Source organism: Schistocerca serialis, chromosome 7 (genome assembly GCF_023864345.2).
Source record: "Schistocerca serialis cubense isolate TAMUIC-IGC-003099 chromosome 7, iqSchSeri2.2, whole genome shotgun sequence".
NCBI classification, from domain to species: Eukaryota; Metazoa; Arthropoda; class Insecta; order Orthoptera; family Acrididae; genus Schistocerca; species Schistocerca serialis.
This window is the reverse complement of record NC_064644.1, coordinates 533,151,863-533,176,876: the sequence shown is the minus strand read 5'-3', so window position 1 is coordinate 533,176,876 and position 25,014 is coordinate 533,151,863. Positions and strand designations below refer to the sequence as shown.

Here is a 25,014-nt window from a genome sequence, read left to right as displayed (position 1 = left end):
TAAAATTCGATACTGATCCTCTAAACAAAAATCCAACTGATATAGTACTTGAAAATGCCAGCAAATGGTTCACTGCAAATGGACTGTCGTCAAATTTTTATAGTTCTTGGTACATGCAGTTCAGCACTCCTCACAGAACTCTGAACCCTATAATCAAAACCTATTACAACTCTCTCAAATTTTAGAAGCAGATGGCCTCCCCCCATGAAGCATGGACCTTGCCGTTGGTGGGGAGGCTTGCGTGCCTCAGCGATACAGATGGCCGTACCGTAGGTGCAACCACAACGGAGGGGTATCTGTTGAGAGGCCAGACAAACGTGTGGTTCCTGAAAAGGGGCAGCAGCCTTTTCAGTAGTTGCAAGGGCAACAGTCTGGATGATTGACTGATCTGGCCTTGTAACAATAACCAAAACGGCCTTGCTGTGCTGGTACTGCGAATGGCTGAAAGCAAGGGGAAACTACAGCCGTAATTTTTCCCAAGGGCATGCAGCTTTACTGTATGAGCATGGAGAGCTGCATCAAACCAGTCTCAGGACTGAAGACCACAACAACAACAACACATGGTCTTTAGATCTTGAGACTGCAAATAGATCACATCATGTGATCGGTTTGGGCTCCAGAGAAATAAATGAATACGTTAAGCAATAATCAGTCTATAATTTGTCATAGAAGGTAGACTGAAGAAAGACAGACCTTCATTTACAGCATTTGTAGATTCAGAAATAGATTTTGGCAGTGTTGACTACAACAACTCTTTGAAATTCTGAAATTACTAGGGATAAAAATTATACACAATTCACACAGAAACCAGGGTGTAGGTATAAGAATGGAATGAAATGTGAGCAAAGCAGTAGTTGATAATGGAGTAAGTCAGAGTTCAAGCCTAATCCCAATGTTATCCTGTGCACTTCGAAAGTGCTAAAGAGAACCAAGGAGGAATTTGCAAAGGGAACTGAAGTTTAAGAAGAAGAAATAAAAACACAGACTACTGTAATTCTATCAGAGACAGTGAATTACTTCGAAGAAAATTGAATGGAATGGATAGCATTTTGAAAAGATGAGCGTTAATGAAAGTAAAAAAAAAAAGGGTGATGGAATGGAATCGAGTTAAATAACATGATTATAATACAATCAGATTACAAAACGAGGCACTAAAAATAATAGATGAGTTGCTATATTGGCAGGAAGTAAAGAGCTGAACTACAGGTGACATAAAATACCAATCGAAAATAGCAAGAAAAGACTTTTTTGGAAAAAGGAAAGTTGCTAAAGCTGAATATAATTTTAAATAGTAGGAAGTATTTTTAAATGTATTTGTCTGGAGTGTGGCATCATATGGAAATAAAACTTAGACATTTAACTGTTCAGACAAGAAAAGAATATAAGCTTTTGAAATGTGGTGTTACAGAAAAATGATTAAGATTAGGTGGGTGAATCGAGTAACTAAGATGTACGCTGTACCACTATAGCAGGTGTGCAGAGATGAAGGAATCTGCATATGATAGACAAATGTGGAGATCTGCATCAAACCGTCTTCTGACTGAAGATTACAACAATATGTATTGAGACACACAAGCCCTAGACTTATTGAAATATCTTAGTTCAACTACGTTTTCAATACATGTTATTGCAACTATAGGTGGTCATAATTCGAAGAAATTAGTTTATTCTTAATGTCTTCATTAACTGATGCTACAGCATAATTTTTGGGAAGAGGTGAGGGGAGCAGGCTGTGCTTACAGAGAACACATTTTCAGAATAAATAAATGTGCTCTAGGAATGATAGCTAATATTACTAATTGAATGTCCTATTGAAACCTGCTTTGTTCAAAATAATTTTCGTAATAGATTTCGGAATGTCTTATGTCATTACCAGTACAAGCACGTCAGTTTTCTCATAAGAAAACTACAAAGTGATAGTGTATTAGTAGCACCAATAACAATCCCTACATAATCATCAACAGTTTAAGTTAATACGGAAAGTAGTCTAGCAAGTGAATGCACTTGTGTTCAACAACGTGACACAGTATATTATGTGTCATCTTAATAATTGGAGTTGAAGAGTGAATGGCAATGATACTTTAGAAATTCTTATTGCTATGTAACGAGCATCTCAGCAAGGATTTACATAACTATTTTATTAATTAATATAAATCCCTATTAGCACTTTAAGATTATAATACTTAATAGATTTAAGTCATTACATTGGCTTACACTTAAATTAAACGTTCATCTTTTAATCAGTTTCACTGACAAAGATGTAGCATTTCTTATTTTTCAAGGTAATAAATTTATTGTATTATTTATGTTGGCAGCAGGGTCAAGAGCAATTAGCCCTGTATAGTAAAAAAGACAGATCAATGGAAACTTTTACATAGGGAAGTATAATTTCAAAACTGCTGATAGAAGACCTGCAGGACCAACATTGAATGTAAGAGAAAATCCTTATTGCATGTAGTTTATCTAAAACTGATGTAATAATGAGATATTATAAAAGTGTTGTTATGAAGCATTTATATCTACACCAAATGAATCAAAACATAATATTCGAAATCACCTTAAAAATATTAATCCTACCTTTATAGTCTGTTAAATATGTTTAGTACTAGAAGCAGAGAACATGTGATTAACTGATAACAATAAAATTCAGTTGCAAAAGATGAATTATAGTTATTATTATACACAAGGTTTTTCATTGCAGAATGAGTAGGTAAAGACGGAATGTAGTAGATTGGTTACAGTTAACTGTTAACATAATATACAGAATTAGTTTCTTGCTATTGTTATACATCAATTGCTGAACTACTCTGTCTAATAACTCTGGTAAAATGTAGTATAATGACATTTGACTTACGAAAAATTGTAAGGCCCTTTCCGCCGCTTCTGAGTCTTCAGTGGAATTGGTGGCTGGCACATAGAAGTTTGAGTTAAGAGCAATACTGACGTACCCTGTAAACAATGCAGTTTCCCAGCAGTTAAAGTGTGCCCATTTCTTACAATGATAGGGCAGTTTTATTAAATTAGAAGGCTTAATCTACCAATTTGTTTAACAAATAGTATGTACACCACTTATAAACAATGATACATAACGTCTCATCAGAATAATATATACGCAATGGATACTGATATTAAATTTGGTGGCATACTTGATGCTTTGTCTCAGCGGTAGCAATTTGAAGACGAATCTTCACTCTGAAGAAAAAACAAAATTAAAAGCATTAATCATTGAAACATATACTAACCGTATTTGCAGTGCAATACAGAAGATTCCACAACGGAATGTTCTAGATATCGCTTTTCCGATGGATATTTAATGCGTCAGTGTCTACAAACAGTTTTTTTTCTGCACACTAACTTTAATTCAAAAGCCTCAAAGTGACTCACTTTGGCTTAGGAAGTATGAAATCAAGTGTGGCAAGTTCCCATGTGTTCTGCACCAGCCAATCACACCACAGACATGGTTAGTAAGAAACGAACGATTACTGAATATTTTCTAACGTGTAGAGTGCTCGACAGTACCTAATTCATACGGTTAAAATGTAAGTCGTTACTTTCACAGGCCTACAGCTGGAACTGCCGTCGTGCAGTGTGTGCTGCTGCAGCTGGTGACAAGCGCTTCCAGATGTGCCGAGTTCCACGCGACGTCCCCGTATTAAGGGGTGTCTGTACCATCCCGTGTAAGGCTTCCCCGGGGCACCAAATATCCCGACCTTACGGCTAACAATACCAAATATCAGTATATCACGTGTTCAGAAATGGTCGAGTCATCAAAGTTCCGAAGTGAGTTTCTGAATGCGTAGATGGCGGTGAACGAGAAAGAAATGTTGCGTCGAGAGGTGGCAATCAGTCAATGTACAACAGGGAGGCCTCGGCACATGCCCGAACGCCAAACCGGGTGACTTAAGTTGTTGTTTAATTAACACCCACACCGTTGCTTTCTGCAGAGTGGTTAAAAGTCTCTCTGCCTCCCTCTTGGCAATTAAGCGGCCGCGAGTTCTTTTGGCAGGCCAGTTAGTACCTTACTTGCTTTCCACAGTGGGAACTGCCCGTTGTGTCCGCCCACTTGTTCGTGTTATGTTTTCATGTGTAATGAGATTCCAAGAAAAAAAATTTTAAAATAAAAAACGCGGGAGGTAGGCGATTTTAAAATGTGTGAACAATGCCCATTGACATTCCCAATCCATTCACTCAGTAGAAACACTAAGTAACTGATAGAATATACAGCTGTTTCGAAAGACAATACGGGTAAATGCAAAGAATATGAATGAAGCAGCGTGTGTTACTTAGGTGTGTTAGGTAACTACACTATGGAACCTAGACATTGATCCATATTAAAGTTCTATGTTTAATTAGATTTCCAATTATATGCAAAGCATGCTATACTTTATTATGATTGCTTTTCTTCACATTTAACCCTTCAATGTGCGGTTTTACTGTGTAAAGATTTTTTTTTTTTTTCATATGAGCTTAAGACTCATATGATATCTCAGGAAGACTAATTAAATACTAATAAGTGCAAATATTTTTTGCTATAAGCCTAAATTTGTAATTTTGATGAACAGATCAGTATATTTGAATGCAACAGTACCAGTGTACTAATTCTGCTCATAATATATTGTAAGAAAATATTGATTTAATGATTGAAAATTTACATCTTAATTTTGTGTTCCGAATTTTTAAGTCCTTGCTCCACAAATCTTTTAAACCACCAGCCCTTCAGTCATGATTTTCTGCAAACTGGATCTGCAACACTACAAAGTGTCAAGTTGGCCAACTGCCAATGGGTGTTGCGGGTAGCGGAGTTAGCAAGCCTGGCCCCCACAAGAGCAGCTGTGCACGGGAAAACGAGGCACGCAAAGCAGGCATCTCAAGTTCTGTTACATGCTTCCACAGATGCAAAAGCCACGCTAGGAGGTAAAAACTGCTTCAGTGTTCTTCATAATCAAAACTGACATCGTTTCATGTACTGCCACGTTCACTAAAGATACTAACTGCAACAATTAGGTACACTTATTACAGGGAAAGGAAACAGTTTGAAGCATAATGAAGTACAACAATGTAAAATAACAGACAACAAACGCTGCCTCACACGCTACTGTCAGATGGGTGGCATTGACTGCAGATAAAAACAGGTGACTACCAGCCGACGCCTACCGTCCCGTACCGAATCGAGCCCGGGGAGCTGAACGGCCGACTTAAACTCCCTGTAGCGGTGACTCACCTCCTTGGGCGGCCCTGAACTGCTGGTCGTAGAGCCTGTAGGCCATGGCATGCGCACGCAGAATGCAGTGGGCCGCCGTGTAGTCGCCGAAGCCGTGGGCGCCGATGGCCGGTGCGTTAGTGTCCGTGGAGCTGTAGCCGAATGCGATCGTCGTCGGCTCGTTGAACGTCACCCACCACTTCACCTGCCATACAGAGAAGCGGGAACTCATCCGGTTGACAAAAGTGTTACAGGTGTCTCTATCTACACATGCATCTCCGCAAGCCACCAAGCGGTAAAAGGCAGAGGATATCTTGTACCTCAACCACTCATTCTCTTTCCTATTCCACTCGTAAATGCCAAGTGAGAGAAAGACGAATACCTATACACCTCAGTAAAAGTCCTGATTTCTCCTTTTTGGTTCACGGTCCTTACGCTAGGTGTACATTGGTGGCAGTAGAATCGTTCTGCAGTTAGTCTCAAATGCCAGTTCTCTAAAATTTCCCAATAATGTTTCACAAAAAGAACATCTTTTTCCAGCCAGCGATTCCCACTTAAATTCATTTCCATGATACTCGCTGTCTGGTCAAATCAGCAGCTAATATGTCTAGCAGTGCGTCTCTAAATTACTTCGATGTCTTTCTTTATTCCAAAATACTAGAGCAATAATCAAGAATGTATTGTTTAAAGTTAGTATTCATGGGGAAATGTTCGAAGAAGTGGTAGTTCTCGTAAATTTTGACATATTAAGTATATATTAAGCAAATGTGGTCACAACCAAGACAACTTGGGGCTGGTGGCCATCACCTTAGCACCTCTATTTGTGTATATCAGTAGTTGAAATCTGCTCGGTTGAGAGGACAGACAATGTAATGTATCTCTACGTGTGGTATAGTTTTTAATGGTCATCTCTTTTTGTCTTAGTACTGAGTACATGTTCGTGACAAAGGTGTAAGTGAGCCTTAAGCAAATGAAATTCGAGGTTTGGGAGTTTTTATCGATATTTAGCGATTGTTGTAAATAACAGAAAGTCAGACAGGGTGTTTTATTGGATCATTTTTGGAATTTTGTGGTTTTCTTTTGTAATTTGGTGATGAACAAATTCACGCCAGTTGTGTAAGCGAAATTTAATCTTGCGAAATTCATGGTATTACGGTGGTTTATCATTCTTGAATACTTGCTGTAGGCTTAAAGTACTTTTCCTGGAAATTTTAGTGTCATTCTGTTTACGCTTTATTTGCGACCACGTGTTTCGCGATATTTTTTGAAAACAGCTCCTAGAGATAGTTAAACAATTACCAAGGGAAAAGAAGCTCAGTTAGCGTGGCTTTATTGTTTTATAATGAATATTTTAGTTGTTTTGTTTGTGACTGGTATTGGAGCCACATGGCCTCCCACGTGTGTGGTAGGCAATGTACATCCCTGAGAGGGGTTAGAATATGATCGATTGACTCAACTAATTTTAGAACTGCTGTAATAGCGGTGCCCTCATCAAAGAACAGCAAGACGACCTCAAAAGAGCTATACGGGCTGTTGTCAAGAGAATTCGGAAGTGCACTGAAGAAGGAAGTAGAATTTGTGAAAATTATATTTGAACTTAATCATTTGCCTTTGCTTAGTACCCTCCGTGTGTTGCATTCTAACAGATGTATCTGTGTACCAACAAAACGTGGACCCATGTGTTGTGCGGAAGGTTTCATTCGATTTAGTCTATGCTACTATCTCTCAAAACATTTAATATTCTTCCTAAAAGACCCTGTATAGATGAATGTCACTAAGGATACAGACACTGTATACGAGCTAGGTAACAACACCAGGGAAGTTCAGCATTATTCGTAAGTAGCCCCTGGGTTACACAAGACAACTGTGTGAAAACTACAAGTTCTATTAAAAAGTGATGCATTTCAGTAGGCAGGGCAGTTTGCAAGCTTCGATTCGTAAGACGTCCCGTGGCGTATTTGTACTAGGGGCCGGCATTTAAGAATATGTCGATAAGTAATCCACTCTATATTGCCCCAGTAAATTTGTTCGCGCCTGCGGGAAGGCAATTTAATAAACAGATTTTCACCGTGAGCTGCTGTCCCGCCTTCCAAGGCAAATCATGCAAATGACCTGAATAACTTGCACTCACGTATTGCCGTTTGCTGTGTCACAAATTGTGCCGATACTGAGCAATCGTAAGCTGAGTTAAAAACTTGGAGTGGTGCTCTATCCACTGTTACGTGTAATTTTTCTGTATGCCATATAGTTTTCCTTCAGTCGTCCATTGAAAACCCGTACGTACTTATGAGTAACCGAATATGATCTGCCCAACCACAGACAGAAACTCTACATCTACATACATACCCCCGCAATCCACCATACGGTGCGTGGCGGAGGGTACCTCGTACCACAACTAGCATCTTCTCTCCCTGTTTCACTCCCAAACAGAACGAGGGAAAAATGACTGCCTATATGCCTCTGTACGAGCCGTAATCTCTCTTATCTTTGTGGTCTTTCCGCGAAATATAAGTTGGCGGCAGTAAAATTGTACTGCAGTCACCCTCAGATGCTGGTTCTCTAAATTTCCTCAGTAGCGATGCACGAAAAGAACGCCTCCTTTCCTCTAGAGACTCCCACCCGAGTTCCTGAAGCATTTCCGTAACACTCGCGTGATGATCAAACCTACCAGTAACAAATCTAGTAGCCTGCCTCTGAATTGCTTCTATGTCCTCCCTCAATTCGACCTGATAGGGATCCCAAACGCTCGAGCAGTACTCAAGAATAGGTCGTATTAGTGTTTTATAAGCGGTTTCCTTTACAGGTGAATCACATCTTCCCAAAATTCTACCAATGAACCGAAGACGACTATCCGCCTTCCCCACAACTGCCATTACATGCGTGTCCCACGTCATATCGCTCTGCAATGTTACGCCCAAACATTTAATCGACGTGACTGTGTCAAGCGCTACACTACTAATGGAGTATTCCAACATTACGGGATTCTTTTTCCTATTCATCTGCATTAATTTACATTTATCTATATTTAGAGTTAGCTGTCATTCTTTACACCAATCACAAATCCTGTCCAAGTCATCTCGTATCCTCCTACAGTCACTCAACGACGACACCTTCCCGTACACCACAGCATCATCAGCAAACAGCCGCACATTGCTATCCACCCCACCCAATAGATCATTTATGTGGATAGAAAACAACAGCAGACCTACCACACTTCCCTGGGGCTCTCCAGATGATACCCTCACCTCCGATGAACACTCACCATCGAGGACAACTCATCAAATACTGCCACAGACAAACAGTTAAGGCTGTAGTTCATGTTGGCTACAGTAGTTTTTGTCGAGGCCACTGTTATTTGCTGGAAACCAAACTCTTAAATCCACTTATAAATTACTTTAACTCACCCTGTCTCCAAACGTCTGGAAGAGGAAGCGAGCGTACTCCCGGAAGTACTGTGCCACCACGGGGTTCGTCCAGCCGCCCAGGAGCTGCAGCGGCTGCGGCAGGTCGTAGTGGTACATGGTCACCTGCGAGAGGGCGACGAGTCGATCAGAACGGCCATAACGTTCTAGATTATATCTTTCACGAAACTGTGTACAGTACCCAATTCACAGAAAAATTTTCATGGAGTCTACATTTTAATGTACAGTGCAAATATATCTGTTTATGTACGAGTGAAATATTTTATTGATGCTATGAAAATAATTATTTCTTAAAAAACTATCGATATTTTTTTTAATATAGGCTTGGAATAATCACACGCTGAGAGTATAAAACAGTCAAGCTAATACACGATAGTCTAGAACAGAACGTTGTCGGTGAGACGTACCCCTTACCAACACGGGGTCCAACCATGAAATTCCTTATACTTTACGCAACAGAGAATTCAGTCCCTAAATTTGAATTTATGGGTAAGTTAGAGTATTTCAGGAAGATGAACAGAGGCAGTCATAGATACAGCTGCGGCAGTGAAAGGAAATTTGATTCGTAGGTGTTTCCAGAGCTACCTCATAGACAAAACCATACGTTACAATCAGTCATAAAAACTATAACATTCATAACTGTAAAAACTGTGTATAGCTTCACTTACCATAGGCTGAATGCCATTTGCAATCAACAAATCGATGAGGTTGTTGTAGTAATCCACTCCTGCTTGATTGATTTGGCTGACATCACCCACAGGAAGAACTCTGACCCAAGAGATGGAGAATCTATATATGTCCACCTGAAACACGTGGCGAAGTCAATATTCAGTGATAACTAGAATCTTTTCATCCAAGTTATCGTAGAACAACCAGCGCCCTTCCTTCTCCATAAAAGAATTTCCTTTTAGTAATAAGGAACTACGAAGTTTCCCTGAGTGAGAAACAGTATATTATACGAAAGTGGTCTGCTAGTCTTGGTGCTGTGTGGTGCTAAATCAGAGCGACATTGCGCAGCGGTTTAGACCTTGAACTCGTCGGGTCATCCTGATTTAGACCTCCCGTAGTTTCCTTAAATCGCTCAAGGGAAATGCCAAGATGGGGACTTTTGATCCAATCCAAATTTGTCTTCCATCTCCATGTCGACGGGACGCTAAACCCTTACGTTCTTTCTTTGGTGTTGAACGTCTGAGACTCGCTGCGCAACAAATCTTAGGAACTTTGGTTGGTGTATTGTTGAATGAAACTCTATAAACCTTTCTCAGTATGTTTGTTTGTGAATGTGTGTGTGTGTGTGTGGGTGGGTGGGTGACTGGGTGGGTGTGGAGAAATGATTTGAAGAAATAGTAGGCACATTTGTATCTGTACACTCTCACAAAAACACATAACTAAGAGTTGCCACGCCTGTTTTCTCTGTTTCTTAGGAAAATTTTCTTAATTTCGTTTTTGCTGTGTGTATCTGGAGTAAGCCGAAACAAATATTGTTCATCATATGTTACACACGACGTCTACTGTCAATGGAAATGCTAGAAACAAAAAACAATTTAAAGTGGAATTTTCCGTGGCCATTCGATGAATTGGCCCCAAATTATTTTGGTGCGATATTCGTTTTTTCGAAACACATTGACATGGACAGTAAAAAACGAAGAATAACCAGTATCCCAGCAGCCACAGAACCGCTCTGGGCCACTGTGACTGCTGCTGCCATGCACAAGCGCTGCTCAATCGCTACTGGAGTACTGCCTGTTCTTTTTGTTTTACTGCCCCTTTCAGTACTTACATATAAAGCAAATGTAACAGATTAATGTTGCACCGCTCCATCCAACAGGCATATAAAATTCCGCTTTAAAACTCCTATATAAGACAAGATGATTTATTTGGGCTAGCTCCTGTTACACACTGCGAAAACACAATTGCAAACATCAGAGAAACTGTGTGTGACAACTCTCAGGACGGCATCCGCTGTACAGGGTGCAACGGATGTAAGTGCAGATATTTATACTGGTGACTGAGGACAGTGGACTGAATAACATTGCATAATAATTTACCTCATTTACAGACTAATAATTCTAGTTATTACAAGTCGTATGTTTTAAGGTTGATTGGTACCTCCAAGTACATTTGACAACAGCAGGTCATTAATTCTTATTTTCTCCTGCCCTGCAGGTCAAGTGTTGAAGTGTGGATGCAGGGACACAAAATGGTTAGTCTAAACTGACAGGCGAAGCCCACTTAGTAGTGCAATTACAACCATGCAGAAAACATCAGGTAGTAAAATTTGCAACGTGTTTGTGGGAACAGAAGAAACTTCCTGCCATATGTGGGCAGCCTCTCATCAAAAATAGGACGCATTCTCGGCAGACACAAAATAAAAGTCTTCGTCCTCCACCCAAAGACAACTACACTCGTGGGCTCCGTGAAAGATGATTTGCTGCTCCGAAAATCTGGAGTTTACAAAATTCCATGTGAATGTGGCCTTTCTTACATCGGACAAACAACTCGTACTGTCCAAGAAAGATGTACAGAACACCGGAGGTACACACGACTTTTACAACCTAACAAGTCCATCGTGTGTTCCTTACGTGTTGCACCTTTGCGATTGGTGCAACCTACCGTAAACGCAGAATAGTCCGGTATTCATGTGGGGAACACTCTGAGACGATGCTCGTGTATGGTCAAGCAGATAGAAACAGTCGAGAGGCAGCAGGGCTGTACAAAAACAAGTACCCTCACAAACACCAACCATATCCCACAACATTTATAGCCATTTTTGGGCGTTTGTGTGATAGTGGGTACTTCCAGAGAGACGAACGTGCATGGAAGCGGTAGATTGTGCATACACCGGATTTAGAGGACCGGGTTCAATAGGATATAGAGACGAACATTAGTAAAAGATCCAGGCGAGTGGCCCACCAGTATGGTGTAAGCCAAAGTACAATTATATATATCGTGCATGATAACCGCTATCATCCCTATCACCTGAAGGATTACCAGGAGCAGAGTTCCTTCTAAGGGAGCGCTTTTGTCGATAGCTTTTGCAGCAGACCAACACAATTATGGGATTTCACTCATCTGTTGGCTTCACTGACGAAGCAACCTTTACCAGAACTAGCATCATCGATCTGCATATCCGGCATCTGTGGGCTACAGACAATCTTCGAGGAATGGCTGAGGCATCTCATCAGCATCGGTTCAGCACCAATGTGTGGGCACGGATTCTTGGCGACCACATCCTTGGACCAGTTATTATCCCGCAACGTCTCGACGGAGGAATGTACTCGGACTTATTGCGGAATACTCTGGACTGCTTAAGAATGTGCCTTCGGAAATATCAAAGGTTATATTGTTTCTGCATGACGAAGCACCGTTCCACTTCCAAATTACCCCATTTTATCATTGCAGTTCGCTGACACAATTTGTTGTCGCTGCACGCACACCGTCCATTTCCGGACACTTGTTCACAGGACCTTTTCTGGATCTGTCCCTGCAGCTTGTCAGTATTATTTTTGTTCACCCGGTATACAGGGAAAATCAAGTGAAACGTAACAGCTGTTGTATTTTGTGAAAAGTTTCAGATACTGAAACGAGGTTTTCGGCAAATGAAAGTGCACTAAGCAGCAGGTACTTTGGATGTTTGATAGAATTTTGACACTTGTATCGATCGAGATACTGAAGGAAGTATGGTTTTTTAATGGAATGATATCTTTTTAATGGCATCTGAAGGCGAGCGAAAAGGCGTTATATAATGCTTGTTAATTTTGAGAATGAAAGAATCCGAGATGTTTCTTAAACTACATCGTTGTACGAAGCCCTTGATTGTTTGCATGTCTGCAGTGGAGAACTAGCAGGAACTGTATCGTCAATCGGCTGCTCATTGCTGCTCAGTGTTCTTTGCATGCAGACATGTACAGCAATGAGAGGTTAAACGTGGTAGTTTCATACGTCAAATGTCAAAAAAATGCTGTCGAAACGCTACGGCGCTAGAGGAGTGTCCATCCTGATCGTCGCTGCTTGTCGGGCCAACTTCAGCGTTTAACACGGGACGAGGACGACTACAGCAACTGGAAGTGCACATCAAGAAGCTGTTCTGGTTACGACGCTTGTGAATCTCCATGGGATCAGCAGGACGAGTGCCATGCTTGTCTTGCATCTACACACATTACACCCTTGTCATCTGCCACTACACCAGCCACTCGGAGGACGTGATTCCGAAGAACGTGAGTTCTTTGCCAGTGAAGCAATGTTTACGAATCATGGTAATGTAGCTTGCACTGAAAATCCGTGATGGCTTCGCCAGGTACAACGCCAACGAACGTGGAACATAAACTAATAGCGTGGCACGGTAGTCAATTCCGTTGTGGGACCTCATTTAATCCTATGGTTGTTGAATAGAAATACGTACGGACACTTTGTTACGAACATTCTACCTTTTTTCTAGAAGAGGTGCCGCTGGTTAAGCGACAGTGTATTTGGTTTATGTCACGTTCCCCGTGTTGCAACACCAATTCTGAACAGAAGTTTCCTGACCGCTGGATACAAAGGAGTGCTTCAGTACAATGGCAGACCAGGTCCCCCAGTTTGACTCCTCTTGATTTTTTTCTGTTGGGATAACTGAAAGACGCAGTCTATGAAGCCCCAACTACACTATGCGCCGTCGCATAGTCACAGCATACAACGCCCTATCATCTAGTGTACTTTCATCTGCCCATCTCTATCCAACGGCGATTTCAAATATGCCTTGCAGCTGGTAGTAAACAATACATGAAAAACTATGTTTCGTTAAGAAAAGTAATTATTTTGTGGGTGACATGTCTTCTGTCAGTCTAAATAAAAAGTTTAGTTTATTTAAAGTACATTCCATCTACTTATAATTTCGAGTAGACACTTATCCACTGCAGGTGTTAAATTTTTGAGAAGCTTTCAGGCGTCTCCAGGCAAAGAGACATCAGTTGTTCTTGTTTTATTATTATTATTATTATTATTACTATTAACCTAAGAAAGTTCATAAACCAGTGTTTTTCGGGAATAAGGTTGTATATCAGAATGAAGTGAACAACCTACTTTTCTTCTTCGGCTTTGCCTTCTAACTAAGCAACAACGAGGAGGGTTTAAATAGGAATCTGTCTGGCGAAACTGTAGTTGTTTCCACAAAAACCTGGAAATCTAAACACAATTGAAATAATTTCCCTAATATCCATCTGACGGAAACGGCCTTGGCGCAGTGGATACACCGCTTCCCGTGAGATCACCGAAGTTAAGCGCTGTCGGGCGTGGTCGGCACTTGCATGGGTGACCATCCAGGCCGCCATGCGCTGTTGCCAATTTTTCGGGGTGCACTCAGCCTCGTGATGCCAACCGAATAGTAGCGGCTTCGGTCAAGAATACCATCTTATGACCGGGAGAACGGTGTGCTGACCCCACGCCCCTCCTATCTGCATCCTCCACTGAGGATGACACGGCCGTCGGATGGTCCCGGTTGGCCACTCGTGGCCTGACGACGCAGTGCTTTTTTTTTTTAATATCCATCTGATGCGCCGGAAACTGACATTTGCCATATATTCATACACAAAAGTCACAGCTGGCCCTGTATCTATGTCGTATACGAAATAAGGTTTTTCTTAGTAGTGTAGTTGTATCTTGTTGCATGTAATGATAGAGCCTGGCACGAAAACTCTGCCTGGCGGTGTTTACAACGCAATAGCCGACTCTAGCAGCATTGCATGCCAATTTTAGAACATTTCTCGGATTCTTTAGCGAAGAGTTTCAACCTCAAAATTAACAAGACTTATAACATTGTATTCATCTTTTCAAGCTATTTCGGATGCCGTTAAATAAGCTATATCACTCCGCTTTAAACAATCGCACTTGCTTTAATGTCTTGATTGATACAGGGGATAAGACTCTTTATCACACACCGAAGTGCATGTCTCTTAGCGTACTATCATTTGCCGAAAACATCGTTTCGATATCTGTAACTGTTCACAAAATAAAACGGACATTGCGTGACTCACTTTGTATATATTCAGTCACCCGTATATGAATGCGTGTGTGTTGTCCTCAATGCAAAACGTAACGACGGGTACATGAGACGTACAGGTCCGTATTTCAACTTCATACACTCAAACTGAGCTGGATGAGTACGTTACGAGTCTTTGATCGTCACTTACCGAACTACTGCGTAGGTTATTTGTCTGTATCTACAGGGTGGCTAAAATGAAAGCGACCCGGAACATATTTAACGCACCTTAGGACAGAAAACACAACATACATCATCTGCCACAGGGGCAGTTGGTTTGCATTAGTGTACAGGAAGAAAGACAGGGTCGTACTCCTCTGCATTAGCCCGAATTTCTCTTATTTTAACTTTCTGCTCACGGTACGGGACATATTTTGGAGCAATCAGCACGTTGGCAGCAAGAGGGGGGAAGAAAACCAATGTGCACTCCGTGTGCATACCGGGGGGAGTCATTCCAGGTGTGGAAAGGGTCCTTCCGGATGCCATGAAGGGTACAGGGTGCACCCATCTGCAGGTGGTCGCTCATGTCGGCACCAATGATGTGTGTCGCTATGGATCGGAGGAAATCCTCTCTGGCTTCCGGCGGCTATCTGATTTGGTGAAGACTGCCAGTCTCGCTAGCGGGATGAAAGCAGAGCTCACCATCTGCAGCATCGTCGACAGGACTGACTGCGGACCTTTGGTACAGAGCCGAGTGGAGGGTCTGAATCAGAGGCTGAGACGGTTCTGCGACCGTGTGGGCTGCAGATTCCTCGACTTGCGCCATAGGGTGGTGGGGTTTCGGGTTCCGCTGGATAGGTCAGGAGTCCACTACACGCAACATGCGGCTACACGGGTAGCAGGGGTTGTGTGGCGTGGGCTGGGCGGTTTTTTAGGTTAGATGGCCTTGGGCAAGTACAGAAAGGGCAACAGCCTCAACGGGTGCGGGGCAAAGTCAGGACATGCGGGGACCAAGCAGCAATCGGTATTATAATTGTCAACTGTCGAAGCTGCGTTGGTAAAGTACCGGAACTTCAAGCGCTGATAGAAAGCACCGAAGCTGAAATCGTTATAGGTACAGAAAGCTGGCTTAAGCCAGAGATAAATTCTGCCGAAATTTTTACAAAGGTACAGACGGTGTTTAGAAAGGATAGATTGCATGCAACCGGTGGTGGAGTGTTCGTCGCTGTTAGTAGTAGTTTATCCTGTAGTGAAGTATAAGTGGATAGTTCCTGTGAATTATTATGGGTGGAGGTTACACTAAACAACCGAACTAGGTTAATAATTGGCTCCTTTTACCGACCTCCCGACTCAGCAGCATTAGTGGCAGAACAACTGAGAGAAAATTTGGAATACATTTCACATAAACTTTCTCATCATGTTATAGTCTTAGGTGGAGATTTCAATTTACCAGATATAGACTGGGACACTCAGATGTTTAGGACGGGTGGTAGGGACAGAGCATCGAGTGACATTACACTGAGTGCACTATCCGAAAATTACCTCGAGCAATTAAACAGAGAACCGACTCGTGGAGATAACATCTTGGACCTACTGATAACAAACAGACCCGAACTTTTCGACTCTGTATGTACAGAACAGGGAATCAGTGATCATAAGGCCGTTGCAGCATCCCTGAATATGGAAGTTAATAGGAATATAAAAAAAGGGAGGAAGGTTTATCTGTTTAGCAAGAGTAATAGAAGGCAGATTTCAGACTACCTAACAGATCAAAACGAAAATTTCTGTTCCGACACTGACAATGTTGAGTGTTTATGGAAAAAGTTCAAGGCAATCGTAAAATGCGTTTTAGACAGGTACGTGCCGAGTAAAACTGTGAGGGACGGGAAAAACCCACCGTGGTACAACAACAAAGTCAGGAAACTACTGCGAAAGCAAAGAGAGCTCCACTCCAAGTTTAAACGCAGCCAAAACCTCTCAGACAAACAGAAGCTAAACGATGTCAAAGTTAGCGTAAGGAGGGCTATGCGTGAAGCGTTCGTTGAATTCGAAAGTGAAATTTTATGTACCGACTTGACAGAAAATCCTAGGAAGTTCTGGTCTTACGTTAAATCAGTAAGTGGCTCGAAACCGCATATCCAGACACTACGGGATGATGATGGCATTGAAACAGAGGATGACACGCGTAAAGCTGAAATACTAAACACCTTTTTCCAAAGCTGTTTCACAGAGGAAGACCGCACTGCAGTTCCTTCTCTAAATCCTCGCACAAACGAAAAAATGGCTGACATCGAAATAAGTGTCCAAGGAATAGAAAAGCAACTGGAATCACTCAGTAGAGGAAAGTCCACTGGACCTGACGGGATACCAATTCGATTCTACACAGAGTACGCGAAAGAACTTGCCCCCCTTCTAACAGCCGTGTACCGCAAGTCTCTAGAGGAACGGAGGGTTCCAAATGATTGGAAAAGAGCACAGATAGTCCCAGTCTTCAAGAAGGGTCGTCGAGCAGATGCGCAAAACTATAGACCTATATCTCTTACGTCGATCTCTTGTAGAATTTTAGAACATGTTTTTACTCGCGTATCATGTCATTTCTGGAAACCCAGAATCTACTATGTAGGAATCAACATGGATTCCGGAAACAGCGATCGTGTGAGACCCAACTCGTCTTATTTGTTCATGAGACCCAGAAAATATTAGATACAGGCTCCCAGGTAGATGCTATTTTTCTTGACTTCCGGAAGGCGTTCGACACAGTTCCGCACTGTCGCCTGATAAACAAAGTAAGAGCCTACGGAATATCAGACCAGCTGTGTGGCTGGATTGAAGAGTTTTTAGCAAACAGAACACAGCATGTTGTTATCAATGGAGAGACGTCTACAGACGTTAAAGTAACCTCTGGCGTGCCACAGGGGAGTGTTATGGGACCATTGCTTTTCACAATATATATAAATGACTTAGTAGATAGTGTCGGAAGTTCCATGCGGCTTTTCGCGGATGATGCTGTAGTATACAGAGAAGTTGCAGCATTAGAAAATTGTAGCGAAATGCAGGAAGATCTGCAGCGGATAGGCACTTGGTGCAGGGAGTGACAACTGACCCTTAACATAGACAAATGTAATGTATTGCGAATACATAGAAAGAAGGATCCTTTATTGTATGATTATATGATAGCGGAACAAACACTGGTAGCAGTTACTTCTGTAAAATATCTGGGAGTATGCGTGCGGAACGATTTGAAGTGGAATGATCATATAAAATTAATTGTTGGTAAGGCGGGTACCAGATTGAGATTCATTGGGAGAGTGCTTACAAAATGTAGTCCATCAACAAAGGAGGTGGCTTACAAAACACTCGTTCGACCTATACTTGAGTATTGCTCATCAGTGTGGGATCCGTACCAGATCGGTCTGACGGAGGAGATAAAGAAGATCCAAAGAAGAGCGGCGCGTTTCGTCACAGGGTTATTTGGTAACCGTGATAGCGTTACGGAGATGTTTAATAAACTCAAGTGGCAGACTCTGCAAGAGAGGCGCTCTGCATCGCGGTGTAGCTTGCTCGCCAGGTTTCGAGAGGGTGCGTTTCTGGATGAGGTATCGAATATATTGCTTCCTCCTACTTATACCTCCCGAGGAGATCACGAATGTAAAATTAGAGAGATTAGAGCGCGCACGGAGGCTTTCAGACAGTCGTTCTTCCCGCGAACCATACGCGACTGGAACAGGAAAGGGAGGTAATGACAGTGGCACGTAAAGTGCCCTCCGCCACACACCGTTGGGTGGCTTGCGGAGTATCAATGTAGATGTAGATGTAGTTTCCTGACTTGTTCTGTACTTTTGTGAGTAAGCCTTTCAGCAATGTGAAACGCCCAGTGTCTCCGTCTAAGAAATTTTTTCAGTATCAATAACTTTTTCACAGCCTTAAAGCACCCCTGAAGTATCGTGCAGGTCTTATGTGAATCAAATCTGTGTCGTAAGCGACTTCGTTAGTGCGTGTAATACACTTCCTTAGGAGTCTTGTAATAAATCTGAGGATGTCGTAATCCGCCATGCCCACGGCTAGACCGTTACACCAGAAATCATTCGAAACGGGTAACCCTAAATGCTTATCATATGTAACTGCCTTTGGGTGACAGACAATCGTTTCATCCGTTTGTTCACATTACATTGCGTTTATTAATGCTTAGAATCAGCTGTACCCGGAGATGATAAACTGCAAGTCCCTCGGTCCTTCACAACAATATTCCAATGATAGCACCTGCCAGTACCAAACTGCATTCTTTGCGCACAGCTTCACGGGGCTACAGAAGTCATTTGGTAGGTCGTTTAGAATCGTATACCTCCAACAGAGGCGGCCCTATCACGCTGTCTTTCTGCAGACGGTGTAGAACTTTCAGAATATCCCACACTATTTTAAATAGTAAGTTGGTCAGACGAACAGGCGAACAGGGCCCCGAGGCTGTAAATGGCTGGTCTTGCAGTCATATACGTCACAAGATATATGAGGGTACCAACTCCTACATTCAATTTATGTCTGGCCTTTCTACGTTTTGCTATGGGAACAAAATAGGTCGCACAAAAAACGCCCCTCGTGTAGACACATCCTCAGACCTGCACCAGTGGTTACATACGCTATGGTAATGGTGCTACGTTGTCATACTGTCGATATAATTAGAGATGGCAGAACACTGCAAACAAGATTGCTAGTCTCCGCTAAACTGGAAAAACTGGCGTTGAAAGATAAGTAAACATGCTGCCTACCAAAAAGGGAAGACTTTAGTAAGCATAACAAGAATGTTTCGCGTAGTAAAGATAGTAAAAAAGTAGCTTTTATTTTACACGGAGAATGTCGTATTCTTACACTGCTTCCAGTGCATTCACAGAAGCAGATCCATACCAGTTACCCGTTTGTGCTTCATTAATCAGTTTAGGGGTTAATTTCCTCATTCGGCATATACAATAAGCGATTTGTACCTTTTTTTTTTTTTTTTTTTTTTGAAAAACTAACGAAGCATTCAACGTAAAGTTTTTTTAACATTATATAATGATTGGTGGACAACATTTTCTGATTTTTGTAAGAAATTCAGTCATCATTAAGGCCCCCCTCCATCCGAGGAGTTGAAGCTGCTCAGTTCAAAATGAGGTGTCTCTATGAGGGAAGTACCGCAATCTGTAAATCTTGTATGAGGTCAAAACACAAACGATTTTCTTAATATATAGGATATTACGAACGGTTTAATAGCACGGTGTTTTGAAATTTGAAAAAATAATAACGTGGTGGTCACTTGAAACAGAGATGTAGTTTAGTCGTATGTTTTTGGTCACATTTTTTTGCAATAACTAGTGAATAAATTAAAATAAAAAATAGCCCATTACTATTTGCGCACAAACCCGCGAACTAATTCAGCCAAATTTCAGAAAGATATCTTTGTTTGTGTGAACGCAATTCATTCCGTCATGTTGAGATGCAACGTATTTGCCAGCAAGGTCTAACGGATAATTCTTTGCTTTAATGTATTCGTCAGTTATTGGAAAAAACGTGACCAAAAATACATGAGAAAACTACATCTGTGTTACAAACCTTCGCTATTTTACTATTTTTTACTAATTTCAAAAAGCTGTGTTATTACTCGGTGCGTAGTATTATAAAGATTAAGAACGCGTTTTTTGTTTCGGATAAGATTTACCGACTGCGAGACTTCCGCCATTGACAAACTTCATTTTGGATAGAGCAGCTTTAACTCCTCGGGTGCGGGGGCGTAATGATGACTGAAGTTGTTACAGAAATGCGAAAATGTTGTCCAAGAATCAATTAATCATGCGTAAAAAGGTTTACGTTGATTGCTTCATTGGTGTTTCCAAACTAAATCGTAAAATTTCCTTATTTTATAGACTGACTGAAGAGAGTGGACCCTTAAGAACCATTACGAAACCCGTTCATTTACAGCGTGGTTATAAAGTCTATAAAACACTCCAAAAAAATCGGTACAGAAAATTGGCCAAGTACAACGTACGATATGATGTAGTGTATGAAAGACAAATGCTCGAAATTTATTTTACCATGTTTATAAATATTCTGTGTCCTCCTGGAATCACACAGCAGACCTCTAATCAGTAGACTAAGTCTTGCCATACCCGACCCATCGTATCAGGTGTAACGGTAAGAACAGCTTTTGCAATGTCGTGTGGTAGGCCTTCAAGGTTCTGGGGTGCAGGTGGAACAAACACGCTGTCCTCGATATAAACAAATACGCAAAAATTCTCAAGTCCCGCAACCGTGGTGGCTACTCGGGTGGCGCCAGGTCATCGGCCACAACACGACCTGTTCAGCGACGTGGCGACGTTTCGTTCATGTCATCTCGTACACAACTGTCGCAATGAGGAGGGACATTGTCTTGTTGAAAAATGAAACACCAGCTTTAAGTTTCACGTTGTGGCAAGAGTCGCAGCTTTCACGTTGTGGCAAGAGTCACAGCTGCAGCCTGTCGAAATAGATGATACCACTGACAGTTACCTCTGTGAAGAAGAAGAGTCCATACGCCGCCTTGTTGGACACAGCACAGAGTGCGTTAAACTCCTCGGAACTTAGTCCAGTTCGACAGCTGCATGTGGGGTCTCTCTCCCACTTATGCGAGTCTTGTGACAGACTCATTCCGGAAAGATGAGAAGTAGCTTCGCCGTTGAAGTTTAATTTGCTTGCAAAGTCTTAATTTTCGATACGGTTCTGCATTTCAGTACAGAACAACGGAATTTGTCATCGTAGCTTATGGTTTACAGGAGCCATAATTTGTACGGAGCACTCCTAATCGCTTACGAAGGATTTTTCACACTTTTGGCTGAGGAACGTTCAATTCTCCACTACCTCGAGGGGTAGAGTTTGTTGAACTTCGCAATATCACGTCCCTCGCACGGTCTACTGTCCGTTCTGACACGTCACGTCTGCTCGTGGTCGGCCCAAACGTTTTCTGCATCTATATCTACATCTACATACTCTGTACTCTGCAAACCACCGTGAGGTGCATGGTAGACGGTACGTCCCGTTGTACCAGTTATTAGGATTTCTTCCTGTTCCATGCACATATGAAGCGCGGGAAGAATAATTGTTTGAATGTCTCTGTGCGTGCAGTAATTATTCTAAGCTTAACTTCACGATCCCTGTGTGAGAGACACTTAGGAGATTGTAGTATATCATTTAAAGCCGGTTCTCGAAAATTTCTTAACTCAAACACAGCTTTCTTAATAGTTTACTTTTGTCTTCAAGAGTCTGCCATTTCATTTCCATCAGTATTTCTGTGACACTCTCCCACTGATTAAACAAACCTGTGACCATTCGTGCTGCCCTTCTCTGTATGCGTTCAGTATCCCCTGTTAGTCCTATCTGGTACGGGTCCATTCCAGGATGGGTCGCACGAGCGATTTGTAAGCAATCTCTTTAGTAGACTGATTGCAATTCGCCAGTATTCTATCAATAATCCGAAGTCTACCACGTGCTTCACACACTATGTGATAATTCCAATTCATATCCCTGCAGAGCGTTACACTCAGGTATTTCTATGTGTTGGCCAATTCCAACAGTGACTCACTGATATTTTAATCATAGGGTACTATGTTTTTTGGTTTTTTGAAGTGCACAATTTTACATTTCTGAATATTTAGAGCAAGTTGCCAATCCCTGCACCATGGTGAAATCTTATCAAGATCTGACTGAATATTTATGCAGCTTCTCTCACATAGTACTTCATTGTAGATAACTGCATCACCTGCAGAATTACTATTAATATTGTCTGCAAGGCCATTAATATACAACATGAACAGCAACGGTCCCAACACACCACTCTGGGGCACACCCGAAGTTACTTCTACATCTGACGATGACTCTTCGTCCAAGATAATATGCTGTGTCCCCCCTACCAAAAAGTCCTCAAGGCAGTCACAAATTTCACTTGATACCTCATATGACCGTACTTTAGACAATAAGCGTTGGTCCAGTACTGAGTGAAATGCTTTTTGGAAATCAAGAAACACTGTGTCTACCTGGTTTCCTCGATCCAAAGCCATGTTCGAAAAATGCGAGTTGGGTTTCACATGCCCATGTTTTCGAAAACAATGCTGGCTGGCATTGAAGAGATCATTCTGTTCAAGATACCTCATTGTGTTTGAGCTCAGACTATGTTCTAAGATGTCAAGGATATTGGACGGTAGTTTTGTCGATCACTTCTGCTACCCCTCCTGTAGACGGGTGTGACCTGTACCTTTTTCCAAGAATTGGGCACGGTTTTTCTTTTTTGTTCGAGGAATCTACGACAGATTATAGCGAGAAGAGGGGCTAACTAAGCCGCAAATTCACTATAGAATCCGATAAGGATTCCATCGATCCCTGGAGCTTTGTCCGAATTTAACAATTTCCGCTGTTTCTCAATACCACTGAAACTAACGCTGACTTCACTCATCTTTTTAGTGGTACGAGGGCTAAACTGGGGCAACGCTCCTCCGTTTTCTTTTGTAAAGGAACATTTGAAAACGGAGTTAAGCATTTCGGCTTTGCTTTCCTACCCTCAATTTCAGTTCCTGTGTCATTCGATAGGGACTAGAGACTAACTTTGGTGCTACTAACAGCCTTTGCATTCGACTAGAGTATCTTTGGATTTTTTGAAGTGTCATTTGACAGTATTCCGCTACGGTAGTCATTGAAGGCATTGCTCTCTTGACAGGCCAACGCGTTTCATTCAGCATCTCTCTGTCTGTAGCTCTACGTTTTGTTTTACAGTTATTATGCAGTAATCTTGGTTTTCGTAGAAGCTACTCTGCAGTGACTGTATACCATGGAAGTTCTCTCCGAGTATGAACTGTTCTACTGGATACATTCTGTCTAGTGCGAGGTCAGCTATTCTTTTAAACTTGAGCCAGGGTTCCTCTACACGCTTCTGACCTGAGCTGAAAGTTTCAAATTCCTCATTGAGATTCTCATTACTTTTTCATTGCCAAAACAACTATTCTCCTGGAACTTGATGTACCACTTTTCTATTCTCTTGTCCGACTAACAGTGGCCAAATTCCGGCACAAGGAATGCATCCTCTTTCGGCGGTTCTTTAAACAAAAGTACTGGCACTAGATTCAAAAAAAAATGGCCAACTACGAGTAGGATGCCCGCACTGAGGGTTCAGTTCAGACTTAATTACGTATACAGGCAGTTCATCCAGTTCTGGGGATCGAGTACCTCGGCCATTTAGACCTGTTGTCGACACTGACACCAGTGAAATTCGGTTGGTTGTTTTAAAAGAGGGGGGTAGGGGGTCATCGGTCCCCCGTACCGATTAAAATAATTCCACAAGGGTGGGAGAGAAATAATTCATACATACAAAACACACATGGAAGAAAGAAGTAAACCACAAGAATGACAGAAGGGCAATAAACACTAGAATGGACAAAATTGGACAAGAAAACCACAGAGGGATGCAAGAAACATGTAGAAGAGACCAAAACAAAACCTTTTAGGGTGGGGATTTTAATGTGTGGCTGGCTTCTCCTTTTTATTGTCATGGTCAGCCAACCACTCGGTGGAGGACACAGAGGGACAAAGGACATGCACTAAAAGATCAAATGAAAAAACCCACCCTCACGAATAAAACGTAAAACTAAAGCTGCTGTTGAGGCATTGTCTCCTAACACCGAAGGCAGGGTGCTGGGAAAGTTAAAAGTCCGCCACAAAGCGGCCTAAAAGTGGGCAGTCCAGCAAGAGTTGGACACCCGTCATTCGTGAGCCACAGCAACACTGAGAGGACTGCATGGAAGACTTCCATACATTCGTAATCACGAGGACCGCATGGAAGACTTCCACACATTCGTAGACACCTCAACTACATGTAGTTTATTGTGCGTACTGTTAAGCCATTCCGTCTCCCAAAACTGAAAAACCCTGTGGCGTAAGGCAGAACGAAGGTCAGTTTCGGAGATGCCCATCTCCAGAAGCGGTTTTCGCATAGCCTGTTTGGCCAGCCTGTCGACAAGTTCGTTGCCTGGGATTCCGACGTGTCATGGGGTCCACACTAACACCACTGAACGGCGGGACCGTTCCAGGGCATAGATGGACTCCTGAATGGACACTACCAAAGGATGGCGAGGGTAGGACTGGTCGATAGCTTGTAGGCTGCTCAAGGAGTCAGTACACAGGAGAAATGACTGGACAGGGCATGTGCGGATGTGCTCAAGAGTAAGAGATATGGTCGCCAGGTCTGCAGTGAAAACACTGCAGCCATCTGGCAAGGAGTGCTGTTCAATATGTCCTCCAGGAACATACGCGAAGCCTACGTGAGAGTCAGCCATCGAGCCGTCGGTGTAAACCACTTCATGGCCCCGGTACACGTCGAGAATCGAGAGGAAGTGATAGTGGAGAGCCGCAGGGTTAACGGGGTCCTTAGGGCCATGTGAAAAGTC

At 42.2% G+C, this 25,014-nt stretch overlaps 1 protein-coding gene across 1 annotated transcript in view; it reads right to left on the bottom strand.

The window, feature by feature from the left end:
• LOC126413214 (myrosinase 1-like) overlaps positions 1 to 25,014 on the bottom strand; it is a 100,005-nt gene that overhangs the window by 33,777 nt on the left and 41,214 nt on the right. Inside the window, exons 3-6 of the mRNA XM_050083111.1 lie at positions 9,291 to 9,425; positions 8,605 to 8,727; positions 5,222 to 5,405; positions 2,855 to 2,949 (exon numbers count right to left, since the gene is read on the bottom strand). Of these exons, the coding sequence (XP_049939068.1) occupies positions 2,855 to 2,949; positions 5,222 to 5,405; positions 8,605 to 8,727; positions 9,291 to 9,425 (537 nt within the window). The remainder of the gene's footprint in view (positions 1 to 2,854; positions 2,950 to 5,221; positions 5,406 to 8,604; positions 8,728 to 9,290; positions 9,426 to 25,014) is intronic.